The sequence below is a fragment of the Hippocampus comes genome, unplaced genomic scaffold (genome assembly GCF_001891065.2).
Source record: "Hippocampus comes isolate QL1 unplaced genomic scaffold, H_comes_QL1_v1.1 scaffold180, whole genome shotgun sequence".
Lineage (NCBI taxonomy): Eukaryota > Metazoa > Chordata > Actinopteri > Syngnathiformes > Syngnathidae > Hippocampus > Hippocampus comes.
Window position 1 is genome coordinate 986,082 of NW_017805076.1, and position 9,988 is coordinate 996,069.

General features: G+C 42.8%; 2 protein-coding genes across 6 annotated transcripts in view; one reads left to right on the forward strand and one right to left on the reverse strand.

Moving 5' to 3' along the window:
* Positions 1-2,071, forward strand: part of prmt7 (protein arginine methyltransferase 7) — a 31,209-nt gene extending 29,138 nt beyond the window's left edge. For both annotated transcript variants that reach the window (XM_019865269.1, XM_019865270.1), the window contains exons 16-17: positions 1,552-1,648; positions 1,732-2,071. In XM_019865269.1, the coding sequence (XP_019720828.1) occupies positions 1,552-1,648; positions 1,732-1,890 (256 nt within the window). In that variant the 3' untranslated portion in view covers positions 1,891-2,071. The remainder of the gene's footprint in view (positions 1-1,551; positions 1,649-1,731) is intronic.
* Positions 2,072-2,247: 176 nt separating this feature from the next.
* ciapin1 (cytokine induced apoptosis inhibitor 1) overlaps positions 2,248-9,988 on the reverse strand; it is a 25,040-nt gene continuing 17,299 nt past the window's right edge. For 2 of the 4 annotated variants that reach the window (XM_019865272.1, XM_019865273.1), the window contains 5 exons: positions 8,185-8,353; positions 7,494-7,570; positions 5,128-5,249; positions 3,810-3,888; positions 2,248-3,104 (listed from right to left, as the gene is read on the reverse strand). In XM_019865272.1, the coding sequence (XP_019720831.1) occupies positions 2,994-3,104; positions 3,810-3,888; positions 5,128-5,249; positions 7,494-7,570; positions 8,185-8,353 (558 nt within the window). In that variant the 3' untranslated portion in view covers positions 2,248-2,993. The remainder of the gene's footprint in view (positions 3,105-3,809; positions 3,889-5,127; positions 5,250-7,493; positions 7,571-8,184; positions 8,354-9,988) is intronic. The other 2 variants (XM_019865274.1, XM_019865271.1) reach the window with 2 other exon arrangements.

A 9,988-nucleotide genomic window follows, 5' to 3' on the forward strand; every position in this document is an offset into this window, starting at 1 on the left:
GAGTGTGCTCCAAGATCATCGGACTTCCCACTCGCCCTCTGATTGCAGTGTGCGAGCAGCAGATCCTTGGTCTAGCTGCTCAGATCATGAAAGACCCCTCACATGCTCTCTTCCCCGCGTTCGAATGGCTGCCCTCCGGCCGCAGGCTGCGGTTCCCAGCTTGCAGGACAGCGAGGAGGAGATCCACCTTCGTCCCCCAGGCTGTTCTCCGCTTAAACTCTTATTCCAAGATCCCTGACACCCCTCCCCCACCATACAAACTCGCATACCCCATTGTGCAATACGGGTTTACAGTGCAATACTTGACGTGCAATACTGTTTTCATGTGCAATACTGTCTTACTGTGTCCTTACTGTGCAATACTGCTCGATGTGCAATACTATTTCGATGCTGAAGCCACTACCTCAAGACCTCAAGTGCTCAGAGCTACTCTTATCCTATGTCTTTCCTTGCTCTTACTTTCTCTACAATAAGCCGCTCTCACACAACTCCAATTGCCCCACGGGGATAAATAAAGTTTTCTGAATCTGAATATATTCCTGTCCGAAAACATTCCAACTGCATGGATGGAATCCTCGGTAATGGCTTACAACTAACAATGCTACCGAAATAATGTGCACGCAGCCTACAAAGCAACAGAACTACCTTGGCAATAACAGCGTAGGACACCAACAATGATGTGTGCTCAGTGCGAGCGGTACCAAATAGGTAATCTCATCGTGCGCAATTTACAGCATGGCACAACATCAAATTGCAAATAATAACGCTAGGCAAATAACCGCAGCCTATATAGCCTAGCATTCTTCCAATCCCATGAGTCTCATATCCACTCTATGTCCGGCCGTTTGGGCACAACATTTTCCGCATCCCGAGCGTCTGGCTCGTGCATCTATGGGTCAATATAGATCTTGCCAACAACCTCCTCTTCCTCCAACTCTTCAAACACCTGTATCCCCTCAGATACGTTTGAAACCACGGTTCGATTTCTGACTGGCCCGGTACACTTTCCATAGTGAGCCCTGCTATTGTTGTCTTTGAAGTGACATCACACTTCCGGGTTTGTCGCTCGTCAGGATCTCACTTTGGGAAAGCGATTACTTTGTCAAATTTATGAAATAGAATGCTTTAAAAAATGCTTTATTTAATGTATTTTAATTACTAGCGACGTAAAAACATTTTAAGATTTTTTGAAAAAACAAATGACTGGAAAAAGTTGAGGAATTTTCATTAAACACCTGTTTTGAACGTCCACCAGGTGAACAGGCAGGTGCCATGATTGGTTCAAAAAGGAGCTTCCTTGAATGGCTCAGTCATTCGCAAACAAGGACGGGATGAGGTTCACCTCTTTGAGAGCAACTGCGTGAGAAAATAGTCAAACAGCTTAAGGACAAAATTCCTCAACGACTCATTCATGTTTGGGGTTTCCATGTTGTCCCCAAAGTCAGCTAGGACAGGTCCCAGCTGACTTGTTAGTTATTAGAACAACCAGAATAGAAAATGCAAGTTGCCTTGTTTTTCCTTTGATAAGCTTAATGCTCATTCTGTTTTCAGGAGTGGCCACTGCCATGGTGTAGCGATGTGGTTGGAGTACCACCTTACCCCGGACATCTCAGTGAGCGTGGGGTTAACCGAACCAATCGGTGAGCAGGTGTGTTGCATGTTTATTCTTTGGCTATGAACTCAAAATATATGGTGTTGGAAAATTTGACTGTTGAGTGCTACTTGTTGCAGGGCCACTGTGAGTGGAGCCGTCACAGTAAGCAGGGCGTGTATTTCTTCAGCTCAAGATGGGAGGACTCAGGCAGTGACAGAGCTGCTGTTTTATACAACTTAGTTTTTGAACCAAGTTCAGGAGAGGTCAAGATGGACTTCAATGTCAAGTCCGATTGATACAGATGAATTGAAAACTTTTTTACAACTGTGTGTTGTTTCACCTTAGTTGGGAAAGAATAAAATAACCGATGTTTACTATGTGTGGAAACAGTTAAAGAAACATAACTGTGCAGGACTTGGGTTTGACTATATACAAATACTTTAATGCACCGCAAGATTTGACAATTAAAACATTTTTTGAATGCAAGATGCCTCAGAAGTAGTGTGTGTTATATAATTATTTTCTTGAGTACAGAAAGGATGGAGTTGTGGCATCCATCCATAAAATTTTTAGCAGTATCTTAGAATCTGATCATTATTAACCAACACGTTTTCTCTCATTCGGTTTTTGTCCACAAAATGAATCCCAAAAGGTCTGTTGATGAAAGCAGCATTTAATTTTAATAACTACACATGTGAAATTAGTTTTGCTGAAGAATAAGTGTACACTGGCAAACAAGTCATTTTATGAATACCACAGTGACAAAGAAAGAGGCTGCCAAATTATCATTTAGGCTTCGTGTATTTAATTTTAACATGTCAGAAGCTGTCATTTGTTGTGGTTTTTGTAGACACAGTTCTGCGTGCTTTTTACTGCAAAAAATGTTCCCTTTTGTTTTTCTTGTTTCTAGTTCCTCCACGCAGCTCAAAATAATTTACACAAATGAATGGGCACTATTTTCACTTTGACCTGTCCAATATTAGAAGATTGATTATATGGATCATAGGGAAGCACATAGCTAGCTGCAACACCAGCCAAACATAAAATGCTCAATATCACAAAAAGGGCTCCAGCAGTGACCTTGACCAGAGAGAATTTGTTTTGTGGTGCAAAATGTGTTATTGTTACATGAAATGTATCACATTCTAATGTGATATAGATTGTTTTTTTTTCCTCCTGCTGTGGCAGTAATACACTTTGGTATGATCTGTTTAGAGCAATGGGGAAATAATAAAAATGGGTTTTGTTGGAACGAACCTAAAACTAGAACTTTCGACAAGCACTGAGCCCTTAACAGCAATTTGTTCGAAGAGAAACAAGGGGTTGGCGTGAGTGTGGCATTGTGAATCGCTGGAATGATATACTGAAGCACAGAGCTGGATGTGTGAGACTTGGAGTTTCAAGCATCTGTCAGTGTGCTGTTTTTCAACACAATCTTCTCCCCTGGCTTGAATGCTGGCATCCCCAGGTATGGACAACTGGCACATCGGAATGCATCACCAAGGTAACACTGAGAGAGAGAGGGAGAGAGAGAGAGAGCAAGACACTTTTCATCAGACTAAAGTGTAAAAAAAACAACTTTTTGACCCTCTGTGAAAAAGTAATTGCCCCTCCTTGTTAAATCACAAAGTAACTGAATAACCATGAATTTGGGAAAGGTGAGTTCAATTTCAAAAGCCACACCCAAACCCGATTACAGTACCACCATACTTGTTGAATCAAGAAATCACTCAAATAGAATCCGTCAGAAAATGGGAAGGAAGCAACACACGCACACACTCAAGTTTGCTGAAAAATTTGACATGGACCAATGGCAGTGCTAAAGATCTTGAACATCCATCCATTTTCCAATCCGCTTATCCTCACAAGGGTCGCAGGGCGTGCTGGAGCCTATCCCAGCCGTCTTCGGGCAGTAGGCGGGGGATACCCTGAGCTGGTTGCCAGCCAATCGCGGGGTACACAGAGACGAACAACCATCCACGCTCACACTCACACCTAGAGACAATTTAGAGTGTTCAATCAGCCTGCCATGCAGGTTTTGGGAATGTGGGAGAAAACCCTCGCAGGCCCAGGAAGAACATGCAAACTCCACACAGGGAGGCCAGAACTGGGATCGAACGCATGACCTCTGCACTGGGAGGTCGAGACACTAACCACTGGACCACCGGGCGCCGATCTTGGAAATGTCCCTGCTAAACTATCACAATGCACTCACACTTCCACAGGCAGACTTTGGAAGATTTGTCTTCGGTTTTGCTTTACTCTCCTCCAGTTCCTCAGCAAGGCCACATGTGCTGCACAAACATAAGTATCATCAGACATCACTTTGTGGACAGGGCAGAGAACAAGCATGCATTTCAGACATATAGTATACGTAACACGGGTCCTTCGAACTGAAAGGTCCAACTGAGGTGTAAAAAAAATCCTAGCTGTATGCTATCATCAGAGGTAAATAGGAACTTACATTTCATGAAGCTTTGGGATAAATTATACTTTTTACAACATGTTACTTCAGTGTTTTTACAAAGAAGAAATGGTACTTTTCCTCCTTCGCATTGAGCAACAATCGGCAGACACATTTTATTTTTATTAATCTATTAGTGCTTACACAAATTATGCTTTGGTTTCTCAGTAAGATTTCCTTCCGCCTTGAGCACTCTCGTTTCACCAATCCAGATCGACTGTGGCACAGTATTACCGCAATAATCATTGTTGTTCCAGCTCTCTACATACTTGAACAATTGTCATTGTTCAATATCCCACAATACCGGACTTTAAAGCGCTCAAGGACTTTCTGCATAACCGCACACCTCAAAGTTGGACTACAATTACTGCTACCCTTCACTCCAAAAAAAAATGCTGCGACGATTATCTGCACCAACTGCACAACCATCATCATACTGTATCGCACCACTGATGACTTTATCTCTGCTCGATGACTCTGCGCATTGTCACACAACTGTCATTGAGTGCTACTACTGCACAATGGTACCCTTACATTACGCAAAGTCTTTCGATACGTCTATGTCATGCCTTTGTTCATCGTAGTTGCTTGTTATTGCAGTATTAGTGTAGTTCATACAACAACAGAAAAAAAAAATCCTTGTATGTTTCACATACTTGGCCAATAAAGATGATTCTGATAACTCTAAAAGGTGAGTAATTTCTCTAAAACAGTTAACACAACTATTAAGGGTGGATCTTATCGATACTAAAATCAGAAATAATTCCACACTGGTGCTAAAATTGTACCGGAGCTCGATACCCATCCTAAGTACAACAGGGATGGAACTTTAATCGTCAATTGTTTTTATTCATCAATTTATTTCTTATGGAGGATTTTAGAGGAGTTTGAAGTGCTCCTTCTATTGGTTTTAGACAATTCCACCAAGATGGCGGCCACTTGTCACGTTGTTATTAATTAAAGAAGCGCTCCTCAAAATAACAAATCAGTATCAAAAATCTGGATCCCAATGCGTGTTGAGGACCCCCCTGAAATAAAATAAATTAAAACAAACGGTGTTGAAATGTACCAGTTCTTGCAGGCTTTCTTCTTTTTGTTTGCACCTGCCCCACAGCTGGGGGCTTTAAGAGACACTGGGTCTGGCTTCTTCAAATCTTCTTCATCAAGCAGAGCATCAGAATCAACTAAGTCCTGGTAGCACAGGGCAGAAGAGGTGTGAGTAACTCACGTGTGCACATCTCAAGTCTTAACCTTCGAGTTTCAACCAATTAACTAGCTACTACGGCACACCTCAACCAAGTCCCTACTACATATCAGGCAAGTCATACAGTCGGTGTCGTCATCAACCTCAGTCACAACATACCGTCGAATTAAGTGATGAATGTTTTTGCATTGATAAAAACAAATTCATTAATTTATTGTTCATTTTTCTTCCCACTCCATTGATGACATGCGGCAAATCAATTCTTCAATTTCTTTGTATGAGGCAAATACAAAAATGCCAACACAGCTGAGGTTAGAATCTTTTTTGATGCGCTGTGTACACTTGCCATGCGCGGATGGGGTGAGAACGGTGCACGATTGAGCACGTGCGCAGCTTAGATGGAACAGCGGTTGGAGTGTTCCTATTGGGTCATGTTTAAAAAAAAAAAAAAAAAAATGCTAGCGAAAAATAAAATAAATAAATTTCGCTGCCATTCTGTTCCAAGATGGCCACCGGTGCATTAATGGGATACTATTCTTCAAACTTTTCTCCAAAGCGCGGATGTAAGAGCAAATGTGGTTGATGACTAACAATCATAATAATAATAACAACAATGATAATAATACATTAAATTTGAAAGCACCTTTTGAGGCCCTCAACAACACAATAACCAACACTTAAAACAGAGGTATACAGAAGTAAGAAAATTAGATTGACAACAATAATATTTCTGAGTAACAATAATAAGAAGAATGGAAACAACACAATCTTAAATAGGTGAGTTTTGAATTTGGATTTGAAGGTGTAAAACGTGAGTTGTGAAGGTGAGATGAAGGAAAGTTCCAAAGCTGGGGAGCAGAGCGGCTGAAGCCTCTGCTCTTCATGGTGCTGAGACGGAACAGTCAGGTGGATGGAGAAGGATCCGAGGGCGCGGACTGGGGTGGTGATGTGGAGGAGGTCAGACAGGTATGGAGGGGTAAGGTTATGAATGGCTTTGAAGGTCAGGAGAAGCAGCTTAAATAGGATATGGAATTTGACCGGGGCGCAGTCGAGTTGCTGGAGAACAGGTAGTGAAGTGAGGCCAAACAAAAAAGATAGTGTGTTTCCGGTAACATGAAATTTCAGCATAGGGTCAGTAGGTCGGACAAAGTATTTTTTTTAATCTTTTTTTTTTTCCCCATCAAAAATTTAAACAAAATAACCATCAAACATAAAACAAAAAGACATTGAACCCGCTGCTCCACGGCCGGCGCCGCCGCCACCTATTTAGTTATCTCCCCGCTCCGAACTCAGGGGGCCGGGGCGCGCCGCCGCCTCCGCTGCCGTCCTCGGTTTTTACTCGGCCCGTGGTGTTCATCAAATACTTCGCTGAATTTTTTCGATACATCAGTGGATGCTATTTTCTTAACATTACGGTACGAACATGCGACTGTAACACAGAAAACGCGGTTTAAACTGTCGTCGGAGATCGCGGCCGCCACCATGTTTCAATGTTGTTGACAGACGACAGGGCAAACGACGCATGCGCTCAACGTGAATATCGTGAGAGTTTGCACCGGTGTAAACCCTCTACACAAAAATGTAGAGGGTTGTTTGAAAAAGATGCCGACCGTAAAGTTTTTTTTCGACGTAGAAATTCTCGGTGGGTCGGGTTACCGGAAACACACTACTTTTTTTTCTACGCCTGATGGAAGATTGGTGTTCTTGTGAGGAGGCAGCTGAGTTCTGCACCAGTTGAAGCATTCGGACAGACTTGAGAGGGAAGCCGAGGAGGAAAGAGTTACCGGAGTCGAGACGGGAGGTGATAAGGATAGAAGCGGTTGAGGGGAAAGGTGGAGTAGAGTGATGATGCAAAGGTGGAAGTAGGCTGACCGAGTTATGTTATTGATAAGCTAATTAAAGGAGAGTGTGCTGTCTAGGATGACACCCAGCCTCCTGACTTAAGTGGAAGGGCAGACTAGGGAATGGCCAACAGAAATAGAAAAACTGCCAACTTTGAATACCATCAATTTTGTTCCAAACAGAAGAACTTTTGTTGCTGTTAAGCTTTGTGAAGTCATAGGCGAGCCAGGACTTGCTTTCAGAGGGGAGGTTTGCACTAGAAATAGAGCTGAGTGTCATCCGTGAAGCAACGAAAGAATGGAAAAGCAACCACTTGGGGCCGAGCAAAGCCATTATGATGTGTAACTGGGCTCATGGAAAAGTGACATCAAAGTCGCAAACTAACTTACCACGTCATCATCATTCATGTCGTTCGCTGATAGTGTCCACATTTTGACTGTGTTTGGATCCAGAGCTATTTTCTCTGCTGAGATACATCATGGCAATGATTAACTTCACATGCAACGATCCAAAGACTCATAATTTCTCAAGCTTCATGACTTAGGTTTTATTAAACAATAAAAACACGGGAAGAAAACGAAAGTTGAATGCAGGATTACAGCTCCTGTACTGAATAGTTTAGTCTTTGAGGATCCTACTGAACATTTTATTGAATAGTCAAGTACAGTGGTACCTCTACTTACGAACGTCTCTTCATACGAAATGTTGAAGTTACGAAATGCCTCAACAGGAAAATATTGCCTCTTGTTATGAAAGAAATTTCAAGATACGAAAGGTTTTCAAAATACAGTATGGGCTGCTAGTCGCAGCTCCGAGTTTTCCTGAACGCAACATACTTAGAGCTGCTGTTGCTCAGCAGGGCATGCGTGTGTATGTGCACGTGTGCGGTGACGGGTTGATCGCAGAAGTTTGGTTGATCGAAAAGTAGATCTTTGGTCACAAAAGGTTGGGCACCCCTGCTTTAAGATCTAAAGCAAAGAGCAATACGAGCATGATGTGTGATTTTTGTGATGTTCAATGAATCAATGTCAATGTGTAGGCAAGGCAACGGGAACAGGTTGTGTTTTATACCCACAATACCTGGCTGAGGAGCAGTTTTCCCAAATGACAACTTGAGTGAACTGGATGATCCGACCTCAAAATTTGGTTTGGCTGCAGATAAGCGTACTCTTGACAGCGTGCTCCCACGGTAGCCCGCAGCTGTCCGGAGAGAGTTCAAAGCCTCTGAGCTCAGTTGTGTGTTACTGACCTAAGGGGAAAACGAGATTCAAACAACAGCAGTTAAACAACTGATAGGGAATAAAAGTTGAACTTCAAATTAGGGCTGAACTATTTTAGAAAATGATTGAATTGTGATGTTTCTGACAGAAATTGCCATTTTCAAAAGTTTGGGGTCACTCAGAAAATACTTTACCATTTCCTAAATTTAAAACAATGCCGTGTTATGCTTAGTTAGTCCCACAGTCATGTGACTGAATCCAGCCGACTGATTCGCAAAATGGCGGTCTATCACACCCGCCTCCTTGACCATCTATGCACGCAGATTCAGTTTCTCCTCTCTCACAGCTAATCAATGGACTTATTCATCTTTTCTTTTGAGACAGTGTTAATACACAATAATGTAAAATTGGGGCGGCTCGGTGTCGACTGGTTAGTGCATCAGCCTCATAGTGCAGAGGTGCAGGGTTCGATTCCGGCTCCGGCCTTCCTGTGTGGAGTTTGCATGTTCTCCCAGGGCCTGTGTGGGTTTTCTCCAGGTACTTCAGTTTCCTCCCACATTCCAAAAAAATGCGTTGCAGGTCGATGGAACACTCTAAATTGTCCCTAGGTGTGAGTGTGAGTGCGAGAGGTTGTTCGTCTCTGTGTGCCCTGCGATTGGCTGGTAACCAGTTCAAGGTGTACCCTGCCAACTTCCCGAAGACAGCTGGGATCGCCTCCAGCACCCCCCGCAACCCTTGTGAGGAGAAGCAAATCAGAAAATGGATGGATGGATGGATGGATGTAAAATTGATCATTGACGATACTATCGATAATATACAGGTATATTGCCCATCCCTACTTCCAACAGAACTGGGGGAGAAAGAACCCCACTGTGGAATGCATTCCGGGACGTGACCATAGACGATATCCAAAGAAAGGCTACAAGAACTGTACATGTCTTCTTTGTGTTCACAATACAACACAACAATGCAATTTGAAATGGCCTGTCTATTCAAGTAGCACCGACAAAATATTGTGAATGTGTTTCATGTGTGCATGCGCATATTTCTTTCACTGGCAGTTTCTAGACTTATGAGTTTGCATGGAGAAGAGTCACAACTTTAGATTACAAGATATTCTTTTCTTTCAGAATCAGTCAAGGTTGGATTGAATAGATTTTGATTTCAATGATTGACTATACGCAAAGTATAGTTTTTAGAAATGATTAACAATAGTGGGAGAACAGGTCGTCTAAACTTGCCTGCAAGATGAATTTCCTCCGTATTTGGGAGTTCACAAACCCCCAGAATTCATCTTGTCCCGAGCCAGCTGATGAGGTAGACCAATCATAAAGCAACGGTCTGTTTAGGAGGCTGCATTTGCGGTTGTGATGAATAATTTTCTCAGCTTGCAATCGGCTTGATTAAACAATCAACGTCGTGTTAAGACGCCCTGACATTGCAAAAACCTGGGGACATGGTTCCAGTAATCCAAGTTCTTTTTCTGCTTCTCTTTAGTTAAGTGTTTGGCAGCTTTCATGCATACATGGCAATGGCGAGTGATGAAAAAAGCGGAAGGGGCGTGGCCTGGACGGGGGCGTGGCCTGGACGGGGGCGTGGTTACTTACAAAAGTGGCACTAAACATGCTGAAGATGAAGTGTATTAAATTTACACAGTTTGAAAA